This window comes from Camelus ferus, chromosome 11 (genome assembly GCF_009834535.1).
Source record: "Camelus ferus isolate YT-003-E chromosome 11, BCGSAC_Cfer_1.0, whole genome shotgun sequence".
Lineage (NCBI taxonomy): Eukaryota > Metazoa > Chordata > Mammalia > Artiodactyla > Camelidae > Camelus > Camelus ferus.
This window is the reverse complement of record NC_045706.1, coordinates 16,527,147-16,552,473: the sequence shown is the minus strand read 5'-3', so window position 1 is coordinate 16,552,473 and position 25,327 is coordinate 16,527,147. Positions and strand designations below refer to the sequence as shown.

The 25,327-nt window shown below is 44.0% G+C and overlaps 1 protein-coding gene across 2 annotated transcripts in view; it reads left to right on the top strand.

Annotated features, from left to right (window-relative positions):
- The window catches only part of ACSL5 (acyl-CoA synthetase long chain family member 5), a 41,432-nt gene that overhangs the window by 5,314 nt on the left and 10,791 nt on the right, over positions 1 to 25,327 (top strand). For both annotated transcript variants that reach the window (XM_006183509.3, XM_006183510.3), the window contains exons 2-11: positions 11,433 to 11,620; positions 14,586 to 14,694; positions 18,693 to 18,757; positions 18,878 to 18,979; positions 20,824 to 20,923; positions 21,916 to 22,094; positions 22,857 to 22,889; positions 22,978 to 23,029; positions 23,835 to 23,908; positions 24,256 to 24,333. In XM_006183509.3, coding sequence (XP_006183571.2) covers positions 11,465 to 11,620; positions 14,586 to 14,694; positions 18,693 to 18,757; positions 18,878 to 18,979; positions 20,824 to 20,923; positions 21,916 to 22,094; positions 22,857 to 22,889; positions 22,978 to 23,029; positions 23,835 to 23,908; positions 24,256 to 24,333 — 948 coding nt within the window. In that variant the 5' untranslated portion in view covers positions 11,433 to 11,464. The remainder of the gene's footprint in view (positions 1 to 11,432; positions 11,621 to 14,585; positions 14,695 to 18,692; positions 18,758 to 18,877; positions 18,980 to 20,823; positions 20,924 to 21,915; positions 22,095 to 22,856; positions 22,890 to 22,977; positions 23,030 to 23,834; positions 23,909 to 24,255; positions 24,334 to 25,327) is intronic.

The window sequence follows — 25,327 nt, the reverse complement described above, 5'->3', positions numbered from 1 at the left end:
AAGGGCAGTTACAGCATGAAGACCATGATCATCTCTTCTCTTTTGGGATGTCTCAGAATAGAACATCTGGATGACAGGAGTTAGGAACTGAGGCAGGTGGAAGAGGGAAAAGGGAGCCAGTCTTCACCGAGGACTTCCCATGTACCAGACAGAGGACTGGAAAGTCCTCTCCACAGCATCCCTTTTAAGTTGGGATAATCACCTGCCCCTTCTTGTGTGCAGTTGAGGGGAACTGATGCTCAGTGACATTAGGTGACTATTCCTGGGGCCACATGGTAAGTGGTAGAGCTGTTGCTCTGGTATCTGGAAAGACCATGGCCTTAAAGGTTTGCCACTAGAAATGAGACTATTAGCAATAAAGCTTGTTGTTTGCACCTTGAATCTGGTGACCCCTGACCATTGGCCCGACCAGGTAGTGCAAGAGCTGATTCTGCAGAAACGCCCTTTCACAGCCTCTTGCATCACCCTGTCTTTATCCCGGCACGAGTGACGGGGTCCTAGCCCTTTGTCCAGCCTATCTTTATACAGGCTGTCTTATCAGCTCCAGTGGCCGGTACTGGTTCTCCCCACCTCAGCTCTCTCATAATTCACTTGGTCAGCAGTAGGCTTGAGGAGTCTTTGGGGTTGATTCCTGAGACAAGGATTTCCTCAGGGTAGAGCTGCTGGACTGTGAGTCGTTGGAAGCACAGTCGTAGATCAAGGTTGACTAAGTCCACCTGAGATTAGTGGAATTTGTCATAGTCTGTCACCAGCCTATGAGCGGCTCAGCAACCATCCTACGCTATCTTCATGGACTGAGTTGAGAGACTTTTGGCATGACTTAATGAGGGCTTTCTTGATAAATGTCATCCAGCTCAACTGGCCGAGGCCTGGCGCCCCAGGATTCCCTGGTGTTTATCAACTGGACGTCTCCACTGGTGCTGTGTCTACACCAGGGCCCAGGGGCTCTCTTATTTGGCCTTCTTGGAGACTCTTCCCCTTTTCAACTAAAGATGGATCCTCTACCTCCATCACGCCTCTTCGCCATTTCCCCTCCCCAGATGTCCCGCTTTGGTGCCTCTAATCATACTCCACGTCCCGTCCTGCATCTGGGCATTCCTCCTCCTCTCTTACACTTTGGTTTGTCCAACCTTGTGTGGTGGCTGTTCTCTCTGAGGAAAAGTGGATGGAGAGACACAGACAACAATTGAGAAAGATGGTTTGGTGACAGTGACCCTGGTTGGAATCAGTCATAGTTGGTTGCAATCATCAGCTGTTGGCTTCATTGGCGGAGTGATCGTCCTTGACTGACCCTGGACACGAGTCTATTGTCAATAAAGTCAGGGAATCAAGGGCCACACATCCTTGAGGGCCTAGTGCTCCTTAGAGCCGCCTTCATCCACTCCAGTCTACACTAGCCTCTCCCTTCTCCAGATTCATTAGCTCATCCCACACACTGAATCCTTCTATAAGTGATTTTAGTGTTTGATGGACCCATATGTCCCCAGAGGCAGGAGCTGTGTCTTTTAAGTGTTTGGCCATCTGCACCCAGCACAGTTTTGGGCAAATACTGAGTCCAGGATCTTTGTTTGCCTTCTTCAAAGTTAATTATACATAAATTTAAAGTGCAGGGGTAAATGTACCTCTTGCCACACACACTTCTCCAATCCAGCAGATGCTTTCAAAGCTAGAGTGCATCCCACAGAGCATTTGTTTCCTGCCTAGGCAACTGGCCGTGAACTCTGAGTGTGCTCTCCCCACACTCATGCACTGCCTGGCATGTGTAAGTGCTCACATGTTCCAATGCTTGCAGAGTGAGGGAACCTTGACCTTGTTCAGGTTGGGCTGCTTGGCGTTGCCCTCATCATGGCGTGAGGCCCCGGCTGTGGCACTTCGGAGGGGGCTCAGCACCTGCCTCCACCTGCCTCGTGTATAAGGGCACATGGCAGTGACTTTGCTGGTGGGACTGAATTTTGCAAACTGTTTCCTCTGCCAGACTTCCCTCCCTAGTTGCCGTTCTCTGAACTTGTGCCAGGGGTGAGCGAAAGGGGAGGGTGACTCACTGGCACTCGGTGGGTTCCCACTGTATCTCAGGCTTGGTGCTGGGCTAAGACAGCCTATGCCTGGGAATGCTCACAGCCCAAGTTGTCCACTGAGCCCCAGGAACCCCCGAGACCCGATCCCAGGGAAAGAGCTGATCTGACTCCTACAGCTTTCCCTGTGCAATTCAGCAGTGAAGAGATCACTGGTGGGTACACATTGAAGCCCTGAGGATTTATTTATGGTGTGTTTGCAGACGGCAAGTCCAGCCCACCCTCTCTCTCTGCCAGCCGCCTTACGCACTGGAACTGTTGGATGCAGCTTAGCAACTGGGCTAGGAAAAAGCCAGATGTGGGAGCTTAGTATCGCTTTCCTGTTTTAATTACTTAAGCACTCACAGAATTTTTCCATGCTGTGGAAATAACTCCTTCACCACCTTCAGGGTTTTAACAGGGATCCCCTTTGGTAATACTGTCTTCCTGCTTAGCCCTGCATGAGTGACCCTGTGGAGGTGACAAGGAGGCCCTTTCCCATCTGCCTGGGGACATCCCGCGGGGTGTGTCTTCAGAGTATGCTGGGTGCCAGGCCCCGCGATGAGGAGAGCCACCAGGCCTGGGAACCTGGCCCTTCTTGGTGGAAAAGGCTAATGCAAACTAGTACCCTGAGCACCCGGTGCTGGAGAGTGCTGGGACGTTATCTGCAGGCTCACAGTTCATGAGCTTACACCAGCCTCTGTTTTATATATTCTGAATGTTGAAAGACACACTTTTGGGTCCCCTTTGGCCCCGTGACCCAACCTTCACCTTCAGTTTCTTATCTGCTAAGAGAATGAATGAAAAACATTTCCACCACCCAAGCTGCTGTCCAGACAGGCTGGTGATGTGGAATGTAGCTTTGGTGGTGGGAGAGGCTGTGTTCTCAGGTGTAGCCACGTGAAATGCCACCAACCAAGGTGGTGGAAGTGTCTAAGTCAGCTGCCTGAGTTGGAGATGGGAAAATTTGGAGTTGTTTGTTTTTACTTTTTTAAAAAAATTCATATTTCAGATTCAATGATACCCCGCTCAAGCATTCCCTTCTCAATGAGACCGACTTTAACCTCCCTGATCAAAACTCACCCCCCTGCTCTACCCTCAGTCCTCTTGCCCTCCTGTAGTTTTTATTCCACAGTGTTCTGTAGTCTAAATTATTGTTCAGGCTTGTCGTCAGACTCAACAATAAAATGCAGTTCCACAAGGCGGGATTTCACGGCTGTAGCCCCAGCATCTGAAATGATGCCATTAATATACAGTCAAGCCTTCAATTACCTTTGGCTGATGGCTGAATACTCAAAACTTTCTGGAAAAATCCATTCATGATTTCTCCTCTTCCATCTGTCTTTTCTGATGAAGATTGTTCTTTCAGAAACACAAACGCATATATTGTCCAAGCGTTTTTTTTTTTCCCCTTTCTACTTGGTAAAATAGCATATAGCTCTTTCCATATCAGTATATACAGGTTTGCTTTTTTCTCCTTAATACCTGCCAAGAATTCCATTGTGTGGGAGTGCTATCATTTATTTGGTTACTCTCCTATTAAAGAAGGCTTTCCCTGCCTCTGGAGTTATCAACAGCCCTACAGATTTAATGATGATGAACATAATAGCTAATATTTGAGCCTTTACGCATCAGGCATTGTTCTAAGCACCTACAGGTACATTAACTCCCGTCACCGTGGTGACAGCCTTATGAGGGAGATACTGTTATTGCTGTTTCACAGATGAGAAACCACACATCAGTTATCCACCCCAGGTCACAAGCTGACCACAGACAGAGACTGAGCGCAAGTTGTCTGGCTCAGAGTCTGCATTCGTAATCCGTGCCTCACACAGCCACTTAAAGGGATGCACTTTATTGATCTGATATCTTCCTATAGGATAAATTACTCATAGAGTCATTAGGTAAGAGGGCACACATTTTAAATTGTAGTAGCAGGTTATGGGCACACCCTTGAGGAGTCTGCACCAAATGTACGTCTCTGGGATTAGCAGTGCATTTTGCACTGTTTCCTCATTGCTAAGCTAAAAGATGGGAAAGAGGTATTTCACTTAAATTTTCATTTTTAAAAATCGTAAGTGAAGTTGAATGCCCTTCCCTGTTTTTAAGGAACCTGTTGGTTTTGCTGTGGACTTTCTAGTCATGCCTTTTGCCCTTTGTTTGACTGGGTTGTGTTTGGTTTTTCACTGACTTCTAAGCATTCCAACTGAGGAAATGAGCTCTGTGCCTGTCTGGGTTTGATACCTTTTCCAGTTTATCTTTGACTTTGTCTCTGGCATCTTTCTGCAGGGCAAAAAAATCTTTCTAAATTTTATGTAATCCAGGTTGCCAACATTTTTCTTACGTAACATTTAGGTTTTGTGTCTGTTTTGAGTCTTCCCCATGCCAAGATTATTTTTAAAATTCTTCCATACTTTTTAATCCTGAAATATTCTCATGGTTTTCAGTATTTTATATTTAGTCTTTTATCCATCTTCAATATATTTTTGTTGCAGGAATAAGACAGTAATTAGCTTTAGGTTTTCTCTCTGAAGGGCTGGCCAGTTGTCACAACGCATTGATTGTAAGTGGGGGAAAAAACCTATCTTGATTGGGACTGGACCAAGTTAGTAAATGATAATAGCACCCCTTGGAGTATTTCAGGATTATCTCACTACATAGATATATCCACTGTTGACCAATAGAAACCTTTCAGAGCTGCAGAATAAGCAAATTTGGTAATGTTTACCTCTCTGCCAGTCAATTTCTGTTATTTTTTTTAAAAAAAATTCTATTTTTGTAAGTTTTATTTTTTAAGGTGAGCTTTAACTTTTTAGTTCCCAGTAAAATCTTGTTGGTCTTTATTAGGATTGCATTAATGTCTAGGTATATTTAGGGAGAGAGGACCCCTTGACTATTTCAAGTATGTCTCTCCATTTTTCAAGCCTTCTTGTGGCCCTCAGATCTAAACCTTTTAAAAGTAGGTTTTACACATTTATTCTTAGATATACTGTTGTAAATAGTACCTTTTCCATTGTTTTCAAATTAGTTATTTGCATTAAATATAGGAAAAATGTTGACTTTCCGGCTACTGATTTGGTAACTGGCCACCTTACTGAACTGTCTCATGGTTTCTGATTGCCTTTTATTCCTTCAGAGGGTTTTTAGAATTTCCCTCTCAGCTTTTTTTTTTTTTTTATTGGGAAATATGACAGCAACTATGACAACAAATTTTATCTTGGGTATAATGGAATTTTGGCCCTCTTGATCTTTGAATCATTTAGAGTAGTGTGGGTAGCTGAGATTTACCTTCCTTAGGAATCAGTGCTTTTCCATTTCAGCCTTTTTTCTGACTAAGTTTTGCGAAACAGATTGTTGTCTGACATCACGTTATTTTTTATTTCTTAGTGGAGAAAAATGACATTTGCTGCAGAAGAGTAAACCAGTGTTAAGAAAAGGTGAAAACTCCTTAGCTCTGGGGCTCTGAGGAAATTGGACAAAAGATCCTGCAGTAGAACACGTATCTGGTTCATGCTGATTGCAATTTTAAGGAAGAGGTTGTCAGACCCTTCCAGGTGCGCTCATGAAGCTATTGGTGTGTGGTGTCCCGTTGACCTTCTGCCGTTACTTTGGGATTTGTCTATATATACTAACTATGCATTTAAGGAATGAAGTGGAGACCTCGTAAGTTGAGGGTGGCAGAAATTTAGGGAAAATAACAGTGGAGGCTGGGTTAGAATTTAAAGCCCAACCAAGAAAGCAAAGCTTTCATTTACAGCCTCCTAAATAACACCAGGACCCTTTGGAGTCATTAAGAGATGTGAAGACTTGTGAGACAGTCTCTAGGAGAAAGTAGGTAATTCAGTATGGAAGAGTAAATTAACTAATTGGGTGTAAGAACTTGGGGACCCTGGTCTCCCGTTTAATGAGCTTTCTATCACCACAAAATGAGCCCATACTTGCAAGAGAACAGAGAAACCAATTAAATCCAAATGAGTGTGCCATTTTCTAGAAGGCAGATTTTTTTTTAAAAAAGCTTATAATTGCAATAAATCTCATTATTGCATAGAAAGTAATTAGTTCTTCAAGCCTAAAAGCAAAGATAATTTGTCTTATTGTCCTTTGAATTCCAGAAACCCAGGGTAACAGAATTATGTATTTCTAGGCTGGACTTTTTGCCCACTTACCACTATAGATGACTTTGTTTGGTAAGATCCATCCTGTTGATTCCTCCAAGCTTGGAGGAGCAGACTGATCCTGACTAGTTTTTGATGTGTGTTAGAAATACATCCTTTTACCTTCCATCCTCCCTAACCCCATACCTTGCCAAAACACTGATTGGAAGGCCCTACCTCAGTGTCCAAAGTGGCTTTGGGGAGTTTGGGGGTGGGAGAGTTTTACTAAGGGAAAAATGGGTTCAGCTGAGATTATTTAGAACAGATCATTCTTTTTTAAAAAAAATGTACTTATTTTTAAAGGAGGTCCTGGGGATTGAACCCAGGACCTCATGCATGCTAAGTATGTGCTCTACCACTGAGCTATACTCTCCCCTCCGAACAGATAATTCTGAATGAGAAAACTGGTCATTTATTCAACAACCACTCATTGAACGTTTACGATGTGCCAGGCATGGAGCAGGAATTACAGACATAGTAGTGAACAAAACAAAAACCCCTGTTCCAATTAAAACATCAGTTCACGAGAGGCAATGGACGATAAGGGACCAGCACTATTTCAGACAGTGAACGTGGAGAAGAGAAGGCAGATCCGTGGTGGTGATTGAGGTGAAAAGGGCCATAGCAAATAGGGTGATTAGAGAGAGCCTCTGTGGAAAATGATATCTGACTTGAGATCTGACCCATGAGCAACACATAACCGTTACAGACCTGGGGAACAGTGTTTCAGGCAAAAAGAGGAGCAACTACAGAGACTCTTAGATGGGAGTGGACTTGTGGTTGAAAAGCAGAATACATGTATGAAAAATAAAATCTTTTAAATGAAAGGTTTTCAAAAGAAAAATTATTTATCAGTTATAGGTTTATTCTGAAAGATTCATAGCAATAAAGATAGTTGACCAAAAACTTGAACATTAAAATAGAAGGGGGTCATTGAGGGACTTTATCTGAAGAAAAAGAGATTTAATGAAGACATGCTGTCCTAAATCTTCAAAGCCAAAGATGGGGTGGTCATAACCTAGATACCAAGGCTGGTCCTAGAAGCTTTCAACCAAATATGGAGGCAGAGGGTGTTCAGCTAGCTTGGGAATTAAACATGTTAGGAGCCAGATGAGTGATGTTGGCTATGGCCATCCATACCATGGAGGGAGGGAGGGCGGCCCTGGAGTGAACTGGGGGAAGGGCTGAGGACAGATGGGCATCCTGGGCTATGGAGTTGAGGGATGGCACTATTACCATATCAGAAAGTGGAGGAAGCTTTCCACTGGGGGCCATCCTGTGGCTTGTTTAGCCATCTGTAGATGACCTCAGACAGGAACTCCCACAAACAACCTGACAGAACTCTCTTTCCTCTTTTCTTTACCACAATTGCACCCCTCCCTACTCTCTTCTTTCCCAACTGGGAGTGATGTTAAGAGAAGAGGAAATGTCATCACGCCAACAGCTTGCAGGGGGTTCTGTGGAATAAATGAACCAAAATTGGAATTTGAGTGACACAAGACATGTGATGAAAAAGATGGTGGCTTTGTTTATTTGAACACACCTGGAAGTGCTGATGGATTCTAAAGTTTAGAATGATAATTAGAACTTCCCAGTCCAGTCCACACAGAACTTCCATAGACATTTTGTCACAGAAGAAATAGAAATAGCCAAAAAGCACGTGAAAAGATGCTCAACATCATTAGTCATTGGGGAAATGCAAAATCAAAACCAAAATGAGATGACATGTCACACCCATTAGAATGGCTGTTATCAAAAAAAGAAACAATAGCAAGTGAAGTAAAGAGGTAAAGATATCAGAATCCTCTGTTGCTCATCAGCACGTAAAATGATCCAGCCAGCGTGGAAAACAGTTTGATGGCTTTTCACAAATTTAAATGTAAAATTACCATATGACCCAACAATTCCACTACTAGGCATTTACTCCCAAAGAATTGAAAATAAGTATTCAGACAAAGTCTGTACACAAGTGTTCACAGCACTATTAACCATAGCCAAAAGGCAGAAACAACCCGAATATCAGCCGATGAATGAATCAGCAAAATGTGGTCTATCTGTACAACGGAGTATCATTCAGCCAGAAGAAGGAATGAAGCCCCAGTCCACGCTTGAACATGGATAAACCTTAAAAACATTATGCTGAGTGAAAGAAGTCAGACACAAAAGTGTCACTTATTATGTGATTCTACCGATATGAAATATTCAGAATTGGTAAATACATAGAATCAGAAAGTACATTAGTGGTTGCCAGGGGTGAGGTGGAGGAGAGAGTGGGAGTGACTGCTTAATAGGTACATGGTTTCCATTTTGGGGTGATGAAAATGTTTTGGAAATAACCAGAGACGGTGGTTGCACAACACTGTGAACGTATTAAATGTTGCTAAGTTGTAGGTTTTAAAATGGTTAATTCTATGTTATGTGAATGGTACCTCAATTAAAAAAAAAAAAACATGGGGAGGCAGGGAGGAAGTCTCTGAAATTCCGTGTATATCCTATTCGGACTGGATACCTGGTCAGCAACAGCAAAGTGGGTAAGCGATTTCAGGTGACAAATAGGTATGTCGTTCGGTGTTTCCTGCAAATAAAATCCCCTGTCAATTTGGGCAAGGTGCTTTCATTCTCTTGAAGCCGTGGCCTTGGCATTCGTGAATAGCTCCCTTGTTTGAGGTGAAGTGGACAGGCTCATCCCATTTGTGGGCAGTAGGAAGGAATATGTCTAAAAGGAATGCTCAAGAATTGGCCAAGCACGGTCCAGATTAAACCAGATATGTTTTTGTCTATCCCATACCAGACTCTCATTACTTGAACCAATAGTTACTGAGGTTTCATAAAAATCCAGTGTTCCAGGTTTTCTAGGGAGAAAAAAAAATCTGACCGTCTGGTGATCCCAGGCTCACATAACATCATAACATCGTAACAATAGGCCGGGCTGGACTGCAGGTGCCACCTAGAAGCTGGTCCTGGGCTTTCTCTCTCTCTTCCCTTTGTGTTACCTGCCAGGCAATTCACCCTCCCTCCTCCCCCACCCACACGGCCACATCTCAACACACATTTCACCTTTAGACCTTCTTCTGAAGACATTGTTTGCAAAGTCTCCCATTTAGCTTTCTATTAAAATATAAAATCTGCCACGTGTAAGGACAGGGCAAAAGTTCTCAGTGCCACAATTTGTTCTCCCAGCTGAGAAGGGGCTGCAGGTAAGAATCTCTTATTTGAAGGTGGGGTGAGGGCAGAGAGAAGCATCCTGGATCCTAGGATGCTACCAGACCCCTGGCAGTATCTCATTGGTGGCGGGCAGAGACGGAACAGCACAAAGCCAGTTTCTCCTCCGTCTGGCCCTCCTACACATTCTGTCAATTTTGCAAGTTTCCCCGGGCGGCCCGCTTCTCAGTCTGGGTTGGGTGGCTAGCCTTAGAACGGCGTCATGCCTGGCTGGCTTTTGAGCATGTTTTGCCTCCTGAACTGCCACTTCTCCTGCCAGTCCAGGTAAGGCCGGATTCCAAAAAGCTCAGCTCTCAGAATCTTGGCAGGTGGTCACAATAGCGCTCATTGTTAGGTAACCTAGCACCTGTGGGGCCGGGCTTTTGTTTTTATCTTCCCTTCAACACAATGTGGAAGAAACCAAGGAGCTGGGGACAGTCATCCCAGTCTCCGGAAGTTGTTTTCTTCCATAAAATGGGAAGGGACCAAATTCAGGTAATAAACCATCAGAGGGGCAGAAAAATGATTCAAGTGACTCAGGATTTCCTGTGACTACTCCTGCTCCCATGGAAAATTTCTAGGCCTTATGGCCTTTATTAGAGTGGAATGAACTGTTTCCCTTAATGGAGAATGCTCCAGGTGCCAGCGAGTGTCAGCTGCCCCAAAGCTCTAAGGGTAACTGCAGTCTTGATCTGATAAAACCTTTCATTGGACTCACCTGGCTCTCCTGATTTTGAATCAGTGGGAGTGTTTGGCTTTATCTCTGTGATATTGTTCTATGGAGCCCTGCAGTAAACTTTACAGAATACAAATTCTGAACTTCCTTTGCTGTCACCTGTAAGGGGCCAGACAAATTCAGGCTCCTTAAACTCTGTGGCTCGATTCTATAAGGTAAAAATGAGCTGTGGCTTTGTAGATTTTAATAGGGAAGCAGCAGTGGGAGATGGTGACCAACCTTGGACAAGTCACTTTATTTCTGGGAGTTTCTATTTTCTTGTCTGTAAAACGCTACTGCGGGACATTGGTTGAGTTAAATTAGATAATCCACGTAAACACCCATGTGTGTGCTGCTGTTACTGCCCTAATCAAATCTGAAAGTTGTGAGGGCAGAGCTGGGAGAGATGGCTTCAGCGAGAGTAAGTTCCTAGGACCTGCCCAAATGTTCGTCCCTCCTCTTAGAGTAGTTTGAAGCTCAGCTTGTCTGGAAACTACAAGAAAAGCTAAGGGGGGGAGGGCGGGGGAGGACCTTGTTTCTTTTGGTTCCTTGCGATCTCTTCCTGGCCTAAATCTTCAGTGCTCACCTGCTACCGTGTGCTGGGCCCATTCTCCAGCATCGTTGCTGTACACCTGGCAAAGGTTGCCTCCAATAAGAGTGGTTCCTCCATGTCTCTGGAGGAGAGGACGTTGGACCATAGCAAGTTGTGATGCTGCTGATCTCTGAGACCCTCCTGATGGCTCAGAAAAGAAGGCAATAAGCAATAAGCAAGGCATAGCTGGTCAGCAGAAAGTGTCCTTCACACAGAATGCTTGATTTCTAAGATCTGTGGTGTCACCTCTTGAGAGGTTCCCCCCTCCGGTTTACACTACGGAAATCCAGCTGTAAGGGTCCTTCATGGCCCTCGGTCCTCCAGGGCAGGGGGAGCTCTCTGGAGCATCCTCCTCTGACTACCCGCCTGTGTCGGGTCCAGAGGGCTTCTTCTAGGCTTCGTGAGCCAAAAATGAAAGGGTAGTCGTTTCTCAAAATTACCTGGGAAATGATTAACATGTTTCCTTTGATCCTTTCCGCCTTGTGGGAGGACATTCAAGCAGCAGAGGTGGAGAATGCATTCTACTATTTTCGATATTGCTAAGGTAAACAGTGGGGGGAGTTTGGCTGCTAGAGAGGTTCAACCCTGGCTGTTTGGAGGGTTAGAGGCTGTGTGTGTGTGTGTGTGTGTGTTCTGTAAACATAGAGTTACTGAGAAAAAAAATATGGCCATTTCCTCTTAACTTTTTCTTTCCTTCTTTTTTTTTTTCCTTTTTTAAGGTCTGAATTTACTGCTGCTGCCATTCACAAAGATGCTTTTTATTTTTAACTTCTTGTTTTCCCCACTTCCAACCCCGGCACTGCTCTGCATCCTGACCTTTGGAGCTGCCATCTTCCTGTGGCTAATTAACAGACCTCAGCCAGTCTTGCCGCTTGTGGATCTGAACAACCAGTCGGTGGGAATCGAGGTAACTTAACTAATCAGCCTTTCAGTGTCAGCTTTGATCGAAGAACACACGCTGTCATTCAAGACCTTAGATTAACTGGGTGTAGTGTGGTGGGAAAGTAAGCTTTTTTGGGTTAGCAAAACCCAGAAAATTTACAAGTTTAAACTTCTTGTAATGGCACGTTTTCCTTTGTAATAAAGTTGAAACCGTTGTTAGGTTTTATGATGCCAGTAATCCAGATCTGGGGTTGGCAGACTACAGCCCACAGGCAAAATCCATCTTTTTTTGTATGAGTAGCAAGCCAAGAATGTTTTTTACAGTTTTAAAGGGATATGTAAAAAAAAATTTTTAAAAGAGGGACAGATCATATGTATTCCACAAAGCCTGAAGTATTTACGATCTAGCCCTTTACAGAAAAAGTTTGCTGACCCATATCTAGAATGATAGAGTCAGTACTCTGGGGACAAGAGAACACTGATTGGGTGGTCAGTGTCTGAGAACAGTAAAGAAGTGATTGCATTAAATTCCAGCTTTGAGTTAACACTTACCCTTAAAACTGACAGACCTTGAACTGGGCTTCTCCCCTCAATTTCCCTGACTTTTCGGCAATCACACAGCTCCCTATATCCCTGAGCCAAGGGAAAGCTCCAAGAATGTTCTCCCATCATTTTGCATCTTCAGTCCTTCTCAGAGAAAAAAAAAAGTTACTGTTCCTTTGTAAAGCTAACCCCGCTCTGATCTTTTTACAAATTTCGTTCCTCTGCTCTGGAATCTCACTCCAAGTTACCTCCACCCTCCACCACCTTCCCTTTTATCTGGAAGATGTTCATCAGCATCTTCACGTCCTGTGGACCCTGCTGCTTCAGGCCACCTCTCCTTCAGTCGTCCCTTTCACACCCAGTCTTTCAGAGTGGTCTGCTTGTTGATTTCCCCTTCTGACTTCCGACCCGCTGAGGTCTGACCTTTACGCCTACCGTCTCCCTGAACTTCTCTGAGTCACTCATAATCTCACTTCTAAATTTAAGGATTTCCCCTTCAGCCTTCCTCTCAATGGATTTGACACACCATCTTCCTTGAAACTTCTCCTTTTGCCTTTAATATCCATCAATGAGATTTCTTCCTAATTCCAAGACAGTCTGTCTTCGTCACTTAGGTCCTTTCCTCTCCTCATCCTACGGTTTCAATCTCACCATCTCTTGATTCCTCTAACGTACGGATTGACAGACATGTTCTGTAAAGGCCAGACAGTGAAGAGTTTAAGCTTTGCAGACCACGTGGGTTCTGTTGCAACTACTCCACTCTGCTGTCACAGTGGGAAAGCACCAGAAACTATGTAAATGAATGCATATGGCTGTGTTCCCTTACAGCTTTTTTTTTAAATGAAAGTAAGTGACAAGCCATATATGGCCCCAGATTATGGTCTGCCAATCCCTGCTTTCATAGTCCCACAGCTGAGAAGGCGCCCCCTCTCCCATGACGTGAAAGTGCACCTAAAAGGCGCTGAGTCCCAAATCTGACTTTCTAGTCCTCACCTCTCCCCGAGTTCCGGTTCATCTCAGCGACACTCAAGTACCTCAGGCTCAACACACCTCTTCATTGTGCATCTTCTCCCTTACACGCATGCACACACACACACACCCTTCCATGTTTCCCCTCCTGCTCTATCTCAGGTAAATGCCTCTCTCCTTACCCAGTTGCCTAAAGTTGAGTCAAATCATCTTTCATTCTTCCTGCTTCCTTGGTCTGTGTAAACAGGCAGCAAGACCCCGTCTTCCTTTCCTACAAAAAAGAATTTTATTTTTGACACCTTGACTTGTAATGCAACAGCTCATGGAAATCCTGTCTGATGCTGTAGATGAGATCACATCTCTTGTTACAGCCTCGTGTGTGACCTTGTACTTTTATAGCCCTTATCTCAGTAGTAATGTACATTTTTGAATGCTTGTTTAATTGATGCCTCTTCCCTCTAAACTAACTCTCATGAGGGTGGGACCGTGCCTGCAGCTCCTCTGGTTGCCCCAGGATCTGCGTCAGAGCCTGGTCCTGTAGTTCCAGCTGACATTTCTAGACGTATCCTCGGCGACTCCCTCTTTCTCAGATACCCTGTTCTTAAACTGCCCACCAGACTCTGCAATGTGTTTTCTTGCTTCTGTGCCTTGTATTTTTTTTTAAATGAAGTGCAGTTGATTTACAGTACTGCATTAGTTTCTGGTGTACAGCATAGTGATCCACTTCTTTTATGTAGTCCATTCTGGGCTATTATAAGATATTGGGTATAATTCTCTGTGCTGGACAGTAAATCCTTGTTGCTTTCTCTGTGCCTTAATTCAGGCTGTCCCTTCGCTGTGAATTGTTTTCTTTTCCCTCCTCTCTACCAGACTGCTTCCTTTTTTGATAAGTGCTTACTTGTCTTCAAAGTCTCTATTGAGATATTATTTCTTCCCTATGGCCTTTCTACTTGATACAGAATTGATTGCTCCGTTCAGCTCCCCAAACACTTTTTTTTATTGCAGCATTTTGTCACTGTATTATATTTGCATGTTTTTCCCTTCTTTCCCCACCCCAGCTCCAAAATCTCTCATCTACAAGGTGCTCATGGATAGGGATTTTGTCTTAACTCACTTGGCATCTAGAGTTTTGCACAGTGCCTGGAACATAGTATGCATGTGATAGATGTTGAAAATTGATGTGATTTTTAAAAAAGGATTTAGTTATAATATTATCTCTCCTCTGTATGTGTATGGGGTTGTGGGGGAAGCTAGGGAATTGGGAGGAGATTGCCAGAAATGTAACTGGTAATCTCTGGGTTTCTCTGATGTGAAGATTCTACAAATTTGAGATTTTAAAGAACTGATTGAATACTAAAGAGGTCATCCCTGTGACCTCAATGGTCATCACCATTTCTGGTCGCTGCAATTCAATCCATAAGGATTTAGAAAGGGTGGGGGAAGACTCAGGCTTGCCTAAACTTGATCTTGTGTCATAGGGAGGAGCACGGAGAGGTCCTTGCCAGAAAAACAACGACCTAATACGTTACTACTACTCGGATGCCAAGACAATGTATGAACTTTTCCAGAGAGGACTTGCTGTGTCTGGTAAGCCTGGCAGTCTGAGCTTGCCTGTAAGCCCAGGGTGGGGTCTTGTTCCATACCTCCCCTTCCCTGTCTCACTTCTAAAACCCCAGCTGTGTGAATGTGGTGGTCGGAGAAGAATCACAACAGACAGAGCAGAGGGGACGAGAGCCCAGTATCAGGATGAGTGCTGGAATCTGGGTAGACGTGCCTTTGAAGCGCAGTCCTTCTCTTTCCAGCTGTGTGACTTTGTACAAACCACTTTGCCTCCCTGAATCTTTCCTCACACTTAACACAAGGAGAACTTCTCGGCCAAGCTGTTGTTAAAGAGTCAACAGTAGGAAAATACTGTGATTAATTCATTAATACATTGTATTTGTTTAGGAGCATGCTTTACATAAACGCAGTTTCCTGCCTTACAGAATCTGAGCCAGAATTAGCATTTGGGCCTCCTGGCTTCTCACTTGCCCTTGCCCCCAGCCCCACACTACTAGCCCTGCCACTGCTCTTAGCATCATAGATGGCAATTATCTTTCAGTCTTTCTTAGAAACTTCACCACATGACCTTCGGTATGCTCACCTGGAACATAGCAAGCCTCGGTACTTTTATCTTGTAGCACTGAACACAATGTTAGGTACACTATTTTTGTTTTAAAATCGATGGACTTAGCTCTCCTATAACTATTTTTTTGTGATGGAGGTACTGGGGATTGAACCCAGGACCTCATGCATGCTAAGCACACACTCTACCACTGAGCTATACCCCTCCCCCCATAACTTTTATCTTTTGGGTGACACCCTGTCCAGGCAGAGGTTTACCTATGTGACTTCTTGTCCCTCCCTCCCCTTCTGCCTTTTAACTGCGACCATGGCAATGTTTAATCGCCAGCTCCTGTCGAGCACTAACCAGGCTATCATACCACACATATATCGTCTACTTAATCTTCCCTACCCCTTAGGGATTAGTTGTTATCACCCCCATTTTTAAAAGTGAGGAAACAGAGACAGGTTCAGGAACATTCCAGAAGGTAACAGAACTAGAAAATGTCGAAGCTGACACTGAAATCTAAGTCCGTCTGTCCGAGTGGATTGTTCTGTTTGAGGTCAGCTCTTAAGTGTTTTATAAAAGTAGTTGCTCCCCAGGCAACAAAAGGTTTGTTTTAAAGAAAGCTGTCTGAAGTTTCCAGGGAGGACCGCGCTCAGGATTTCTGGTTCCAGGTCAGCACTTACTTAGACTTCCAGGCAAATAACAAACCACAACCAAACCAATCATTAGTTTCCTTACTTATTTGGCAACTTAAGGTAGTACACAGCTAAGGTGCTAGATTTTTATTTGGGATTTCCCACTTTTTGAACTTTTCTTCTTTCAGTGTGTGTTGTTATTATAACTAGAAACAAGTCATTTAGCATGTGATATGCAGTACACAGGACACTACTTCATTTAGAAATTGGCTTTTCAGTACTAAACTAAAACTGCACAGATAAAAGTAAAATGGCTTCTCGGGTAAGTAGGCATGAGAAATCCAGCCTGGCTATTTCCGTAGAAGAATGACCCCTCTGTTTACAACTAGGATTGACTACCTCAGCCCTAAACTATAGCTTGAACCCCTACCCACTAAATGGTCTATGTTGAGAATCACCTGTGGATAATGTTTAATCATAGATCCTTGTTTCACTGAGTCAGAATTCTGGATAGTTTGACCTCAGAACATGGAGTTTTAGCAAAGCTTTCCGGGGGTTCTGCATGCCAGAGTTTCAGCCCAGCTTACGGCCCCAGTTTTGCAAGCAGTTGTTCATGGGTGGGCGCTTTGTGGGCGGCCACGTCTTAATACAGAAGGAGATCTAAGTTGAGTAAGTTTATCAAAGGCTAGCCTGTTGCCTGGTCAGGACTTCAGCTAATCAGACGGAAGCTGATTAGGGCACAGAGTTTAATGAGACTCCAGTGGTTCACCTTTGGGCCAGTTATTTGACTCTTCCTTGGCCATGGTCCTCTGCTAGTATGTACATCAACAGGGAAGTGATAAGGGCATGTGGTATAGGGTTTTTGCCACCTTCATCAGCTCTGCCATTTACTAAATCTGGGGTCATCACAGCCTTTCATGATTCTCAGTACCATGATGCTAACTCATTGGGTCTTCCCAGTAACTACTGTCAATGTGCCTAGCACAGAGTAAGCCTTCCATAAATGGTCACCATCATCGGTGATTAATGTCACTGCGAACAATCCCATTGGTAGAGCACCAGCAGCATGCGCTCTGGGCTGGAGCAGTGGCTGGGGTCACTGACCACAGAGCTTGCCTGGCTTCAGGGAACGTCTCAGCCTGAGACTTGACTTCTTGAGCTTTCATGGAGCTATTTCAGCAGAAAGAAAAAGTACTAACGTTTCCTGTGGACAGCCTCCTCATTCTTTTTTTTTTTTTTTTTTGAAAAACATCCCTTTAATCAGAATGGCTAGCTCTTTCCTGCTTTCTTTCCTTTTTCCTCTGTCACTTAGTCTGGAAGTTCACTTATTTGCCTCTGGATTCCTAGTAACCCTCTCATGGAATGCTTCCTTTCGGCCAGACCTGAATTCCTCTCGGCAATTTGGCTAGATCCTCTGTGTAAAATTTCCTTCCCTTTGGCTTTTCTATTTATAGCTCAGCAGCCTCATTCTGGCTTTGATGTGGGGGCTTCGCAGTCAGTTAAGGTTGTTTCTTATCTTAATACCATAACTTCCGTGGCTTCTGTGGGTGAGATTACTTCTCACTCTGGCACGTGGATATTCCCAGACTCATTTTGATTCTAAATAAGGCTGAGTAGCTTAGATGTTCAGAAGTTTAATTCTACGGTCAACTGTAAGACACCACTGTGAAAGTATTGAAGGCAAATGTACGTGTGTGTACCCGTGTGCACCTGTGCTGTGTGCTCGTGTGTGTGTGTTCTTGTAGGTCTTTGAGTCTCAGTGTCTCAGAAGACACTTTCATAGGAACGGGCAAAGTACGTTACCGGATGATTCACGGGAGTAAATAAAACTGAACACACAAGGGGAAAGGTCCCACTTTAATAGCTGATAGACTAAAGCAGTAGCTTTTAAAACAGAAGACATGTTTAAAAAGGGACTGCTTTAGTGCCTAGGACCTGATAGATTGCTACTGGGAGAAAAGCCAATTTGTCACAACTGCCCCACCAAGCAGTGTGGCGCTAGGTATCAAAAACCTGACCTGTTCTGACCAACCAGCCCCTGCCGCCCTCCCCAACCCAGTCATTTCATTCTAGATGAAATAAATATTCTATTCTAAGGAAATGTTCTAAGTTTGAAATGGTCAACCTGAAAGTATGTGTCATAGCATTATTTAAGATGTCAATCTTGGAAGCAATCTTAAATGCCAACGATGAGATAAATTCAGCTACAGTCAAGCCCTTCATTGATTGGCTATAAGGAGGCCATTAAAATCTCCGCAGAGAAGAAATAATAACAAGGGAGTGTTTATATCAAACAGGGGATGGAAGCTGGAGACCAAAATATATCTGTGAAATGAACATAATCCTGCAAAGCTATGCAAAAGGAGTGTGAAAAGAAATATCAGTGCTAATAATGGTATTTATGTGATGAGATTATTGATGACTTGTGTTTTGATTTTTTTCTTAAATTTTTCTGAGCGTATGTGTCTTTTATTGTAGGGAAGTTTGATCCAAGATTATCCAGTACAGGCTGTTTGTGTTCACTGTGGACTTTTGCTTGTTCATATCATGTGGGCTAGTCCACATGTGTGCGTTTCTCCAAAGGCTTGTTACCGTGGAGGTGACACATTCCACCATGGAACCACCCCTGTTTTGTAGAATTTCCTAAATGTTTCAAGTGCAGTTTACAAGGCTCTGCCTTTGAGAACTGAGTACTTACTGTCTTTGAATTTCCTTGGCACATGAGAGAAGCTCACATTCTCACTGGATTTATCCTTTGTGTCTTGTCAACCGTCTCTTACCTTCTCTAGTCCAAAAACATTGTGACTGGAGCTGATTTTCTTTTAATGTTATGTTTCTAGACAATGGGCCTTGCTTGGGATATAGAAAACCAAACCAGCCCTACAGATGGCTGTCCTACAAACAGGTAAGTCAGACCCGTGATTTTGGAGAGAGTCTTTTGTTAACGTGGTATCCTGAGCTAATTGGGTCTGTTTGGGGGTCTTGACTGCTTCTTTTTTTCTCTCTCTTCCTCTCTCTTGTGTAGGTGTCTGATCGAGCAGAGTACCTGGGCTCCTGTCTCTTGCATAAAGGATACAAGCCATCTCCAGACCAGTTTATTGGCATCTTTGCTCAGAATAGGCCAGAGGTAACCATACTGAAATTAACTCAAGGAAATGAGCCAGGGCTAAGTCTAAAGATCTGATGCCCTACCCCAAATCCAGCTCTCTGGTGCTTGCTGATGACTTATCAAAGCTATTTAAAGACCTTAGAGTCTTTAAATATTGCTCCTTGAGAGAGTTACGGCTCAGGACCTCTTTAATGCCTGGTTGAATGTCTAGTGCTACGTGCTAGGTGACTGGACTTCTCTTACGTGTCTCCCGTTGTGTGTCATTTAAGCCGGCCTATCGTATGAGGAAAGTAAGGAACCTATGAGGGACTGGTGAGTGAGACCTTGAGGATGATGTGGAAAGGGATATATTTGTATTAGAGTTAAAACTTATTGGGGGGAGCCGTATAGCTCAGTGGTAGAGTGTGTGCTTAGCATGCGAGAGGTCCTGGGTTTAATCCCCAGTACCTCCATTAAAAAAATAAATAAACCTAACTACTCCCCCACAAAAAATAAAGGCACAGTTATTTAAGTTTCACAACATTGTAAACTGACTATACTTCAATGAAAGCAGAGAAAAAAAGGAAGGCAATGTAACTCTTTTTAACTTAAAAAAAAAAAAAGAATTGAAACTTGCATGTTGTACCTGAACTAGTAACCAAGGCCTCCGTTGCTCCTGAGACCAGCCATAGCCATCTTCCCCAGTGAATTGAAAGCAGATTTTAGACACTAAGGTTCTTGGAATTAAGTTTATCATCTCCAAGTTCAAGTTAAGTCATTAGGCCCAGAATCCTCAGAGAATGTCTTTGTACGCTTCAGGATAGTGGAGTGACATATGTTCACTCGAGCCAGTTGCTTCACTGAAAATCTGAGGGGGCACTGGCTGCACTTTTCGGTGAATCTGCGTACTCCCTCTTTGTTACACCCACCCTCAGTAAGAAGAGATTTCCTTGACTCTAGTTCAGGAACTCAACACCAAACCTAGTGTATTATTAATACCACAGACTGGTGGCTTAAACAAAAGTGTTTTCTCACAATTTTGGAGGCTGGAAGTTCAAGGCCAAGGTGTCAACAGGTTTGGTTTCTCCTGAGGCCTCTCTTCTTGGCTTGCAGACAGCCACCTTCTTGCTGTGTCCTCACAAGACCTTTTGTCTGTCATCCCCAGAGTCTCTTCCTCTTCTTATAGGGACAACACTTATATCAGGGCCCTGCCCTTCTGACTTACAATTAGTCAAACACCCTTATGGTAATTAACCTTAATGTCGCCTTAAAGGCACTGTCTACAAAAACAATCACATTGGGGTAGGGCTTCAACATGAATTGTGGGGGGAGGGGAGAATGCAGTTCAAAACCCCTAGACTGACATTTAAGATCCACCGGTAGCAGATCCTGACCCACCTTTCCAGTTCTTTTCCTGTCACTCTTCATGCTTGCTGATGTGGACATAGTGATGTCATGCAGTCCTACCTTGTTCATTCACTTCTTCCTTGAATGCCTTCTCTGTCTCCATCTCCATAACGAAATCCTACCAGTCCTTCAAAGCCCTGCCCAATTTCCATCACTTTTCCCAAAGTGGTCCCAGAGAGCCTTACCCCCCACCCCGAAAGTGACCCTGCCTCCTTCAGCCTCCCTGCCGTTCTCCATAACTCTTACTGATACCACTCATCACCCTCTGCCTCTGTTTTATAGTTGTCTCTGCCTATCTTATCTCCTTTATTTAATTATATTTTATAGTATCAGCAGTGGCAGTCCCTTGGGCACTACAGTGATTTTTTTTTTTAAACACACAGCACAAAATAAGCCTTTGTTGACTAAATGATGGGATTAATACTTTTCCTCTTCAGAGTTTGCTCTAGTCCTTACTTGAACTTCTCTCCATACAGTGGGTCATCTCCGAGTTCGCTTGTTACACGTACTCCATGGTGGTTGTCCCCTTGTATGACACCTTGGGAGCAGAAGCCGTCATACACATTGTCAACAAGGGTAAAACTTTGCTCTTACATTTTAACTTGATTCTTGCTCGATGCTGAGTAATTCCTCAAGATCTGCTTTTGTTAGCAGACTTAGAATGCTGTCACCAGAAAAACGCTCAAGTCTTTCTTGTCCCGTGGTACCTAGGATATAATGTAGAGGGAAGTTACAAAAAACCCACGAGGCAGGGAGAGACTCAGATTGAGGTTTCAATGAAATGCTTCAAGGTGGTGTAGCATGACAATACAGTTTAAAGATAAGACTATTTTCACTGGCCATATTGGATGAAAGGCCATAGAGTTAGTGAATAAATCACTTAATTGACTATGTCACTGGGAAACTGCTGGCTTAATTTCCTGTTCTTACAACTCTAAGTCAATACAGTTAACCAGCAGGTACCAAAGTCCATTGCGAGTCTGTAGGGAAAATTACCATTGTAAGAGAAAACAGTTCAGGCTCGATGGGCAAGTAACACACATACCAGATGTTACTTTCTGTCACAGAACTGATAGCTTCAGTGAGTAGACCCATTTGAACTATAGACATAATCAGAAGTTTTCTGTTTATGTAACTAAGTATCAAAGCAAATGCTTACGTTAAAAATCCTAAAAATCATAAAATGCTTATCTGCTAAAATCCCCCTTGCCCCTCCTTTCCCTTCTTATCCCCACTCACCCCGCCCCAAAATAAAACACATTGACAGGACCACATCTAAGTGATTTATACACGTTGTCTGTATTTCTAAGCAGGAGGAATTTTGTGGCTCTGCTAGAAACTATAAACTGTTGGCAGCTTGCAAGAAAACTATGTATTTCTGTTTCAATTAAGCTTATTTATTATCAATGGAATGTCTCAGATTTTATACATTTTAAATCTGATTTGCAGACATAATCTTCTTTAGGGACCCAGTAGCTTTGAAACTTTCAAAAACCTCTTCCTCCTTGCAAGACCTTCAGGTACATGGCAGAGCAGGAGGGTGACCTCTGCTCTGCTTCTGTTTTCAGCTGATATCGCCACGGTGATCTGTGATACGCCCCAGAAGGCATCAGTTCTGATTGAGAACGTGGAGAAGGGCCTCACCCCAGGCCTGAAACTGATCATCCTCATGGATCCCTTTGAGGACGACCTGAAGCAGAGAGGGGAGAAGTGTGGAGTTGAGATCTTATCCCTGTTTGATGCCGAGGTAAGGATCTGAAACTCAGCTTAGAGTTCAAGGTCTGGTGTGACGCCACAGGCAACTTGCAGGACTTCTACACAAGGGAGCAGACTGCTGTTCTCCAGAGGTGGCCCTAGAGGAGTAAATTGGACTCATGCTGTGATGCTTTGAGAATAATTTCCCCCAGACAACTCAGAAACCATGTTAGTGGGTGAGAAAGACCGATGGCCAGCATCCAAGTTGAGAATTTATAAATACAGAGGTCAGTGGTGGTCAAGGATGTGGTCCTGGAGCCAGGCTTTCTAGGTTCATGTTCCAGCTCCACATCCCTTAGTGAGATGGCCTTGGGCAAATTACATCTCCCTTTCCCTCTTTGTAAAATGAGGGTAAAACTGTCCCTACTTCACAGAGGACTTGTAAAGAGTTAAACGAGAGAGCATCTATAGTCCTCAGGACAGTGACTGGTAGGTAGTAAGTCTTGAAATGTCAAAGATTCATAATATTCAAAAAGATTTAGCAATGGCCCCAAATGACTGAACCCTGGGAGTCTGGTGGGAAGTTTGGACATTGGGGACCTGCCCTCTTGAGTTGGTATTCTAAGGAAAATTTATGCTCTTCACTGAGGTTTCCATGGTGCCTGAATGTTGGCTTCTGGGCCTGATCCAGGTTGGAAATGGGGTTGTATTCCTACAGAAGTGTTCTCATGGAAAGGGGAAAGGAGGGCTGCATTTGTCCCAAGTCTGTCCATCTCAACTAATGCCTTTCTTTCATGGTTTTCTGTTCATGTAGAATCTAGGCAAAGAGAACTTCAGAAAACCGGTGGTAAGTTTTCTTCTGCTCAAATTTGAGTCTTGCCATATTCAACTTTCAAAGCTCACGGTAGACTAAGCCCTTGTGCTTCTGTCTCCAGCCTCCTGCCCCAGAGGACCTGAGCATCATCTGCTTCACCAGTGGGACCACAGGTCAGTGCCCAGGAAGCTGTCCCAGGGGCCCCTGGTCAGCCAAAAACGTGGCTTGAATCACTGACCCCTTCCTGGTGGGCTGGTAAATAGACCTTACCATGAGCCCTGTCCTCGGGGACTTACAACCCAAGACTTTTGAGTATGGTTGCCCGCACAGAGAGACCTAACCACAAGCAAATGAACTTCACTGAACACACTGGGAGGTGTTTACATGCTATGGATTTCGGGGGTCTTAAAGATGGCATCACCAAGTCAACTTTTTTCCCCCAACCCACCATTCTCTCACTTTGACACCACTGGAACGGTTTCACCCAGTCAAGGTAACCCAGTGATACTCTCCACAGACGCTGGGTGCCCTGCCCCACCCTGCCCCGCCCCGCTCCCTATCTATTAGATCTCTTAATAAATTGTAATGTGACCCTGGATGACCTGTAGTTATTTCCATTCCACTGTGCCCAGTTTATAAGGTGATAGCTAGGTCATATTTTTAGGTCTGAAGTCTTAGACATAGAAAAAAAAAGCACAAGGTGGGTTACTTAGATCTTTCTTTTGCACTGTGTTGCTATCTGAGATTGTGGCTGTGCACTGGGTGGTAGTAGAGGGCTGATGATGCTCTCAGCAGTAGAATCTCTGGGGGCATGAATCATTCATAAGCAGAGTCATACATCATTCATAAAAAGACAAAAACGACAGGAGAAGCTCTTGGTTCCCTGGAACAGAACCAGTTGAATGTAGCCTCTCACTTCAATGACAAAGACAACCTGTTAACTATATAACGGATCTTTCCACCTTTTGTTTCCTACAGGTGACCCCAAAGGAGCCATGATAACCCATGAAAATGTTGTTTCAAATGTTGCTGCTTTTCTCAGATTTATGGAGGTCAGTGATCAACTGAAAAAGACACCCTCGTTAAAATGTGAATCCGTCATAAGATTTTGATCTTCAGGTTAGAGGAGGCAGAGAGGGAAAATGACAGGTTTAAAGCCTGAGGGTTGACAAAGACTGGTGCATCTTTGTCTGGAGGACTGTGCATTTCCAAGTTTTACTCTTAAGAATCACTGCCGGTCTCTCCACCCAGTGCAGTTAGGGCATCTCTTAGATTTGCGCAGTGCACACTTGTGCAACTGTATGTGGCGGTCCTAGAAAGAAGTAGTGCTTAAATCTTCTTTGGAAAAGAAAGTTGGCATTAATCGAATGTTGTCTTCCTCCCATTCCCTGATCTCTAGTATTCTTTCAAGCCCACCCCTGAGGATGTGGCCATATCCTACCTCCCCTTGGCTCATATGTTTGAGAGGGTTGTACAGGTAAGGATTCTTTATTCCCAGCAGGTATGTGAAAAGAGGGTCCTGACTTGCCCATCCCATGTTCACTGCAAAAGGCAGCTTTACAGGATTTACAGTCCTTTCTCTCACGTGAAGGGCATGGGCAGGGAGCTGGTCCAGCTGAGTCCTCATCCTGGCATCACCCCTGAGCTGCCGCAGGGCCTTCCTGTGTGGGGTCTGTGTGTCCGATAGGGGTGAGCACTTGCTCCTGCCTCCACACAGGGTGCCTGTGAGTCCAGGGAGGTCCTAGCCCGGAGCTTACGATCTACCCTTAATTCTGAGCTGGGATTTTAGGCACTGTTTCTTCTTTTTCCTTTGGTTTAGGTTAGAATTTTTTGAAAAGCTCTAGGGTTGGAGAAGAGGAAGTTCCCCACAGAGGGGCAGAGAAGGAGCATTTGATCTGGGTGAGGTGTGTGGAGTGTGGAAGGTGGAGCTCCCCGGGATTGTTTGCTCCCGGGGAGAGAGCTGGCCTTCTGTGAGTGGGCAGCAGGCTTTTCAGGCTATTATGAGGCTGATTTGAGAACAGAAGGTAAAAGCATGGGTAAAAGTGTGGATGGAAAAACCCTTTCTCTGCTCCCCACTTGCATGCTTTTCAACCAGCCTGTCTGTTGTTGCATGAAGTGCCAAAATGGAAGATTCAGTTCCTTGGGCTAACGTGTTGATATCTGATTAATAAAATATCAAATCTAAGAAGTCTATTTTTTAAATTGAAATACAGTCAGTTTACAATGTTGTGTCAGTTTCTGGTACACAGCACAATGTGTCAGTCATACATATACATACATATATTCCTTTTCATATTCTTTTTCATTATAGGTTACTACAAGATACTAAATATAGTTTCCTGTGCTATGCAGAAGAAACTTGTTGTTTATCTATTTTATACATAGTAGTTAATATCTGCAAATCCCAAACTCCCACTTTATCCCTCCCTACCCTCTTTCCCTTCTGGTAACCATAAGTTTTTTTCCTAGGT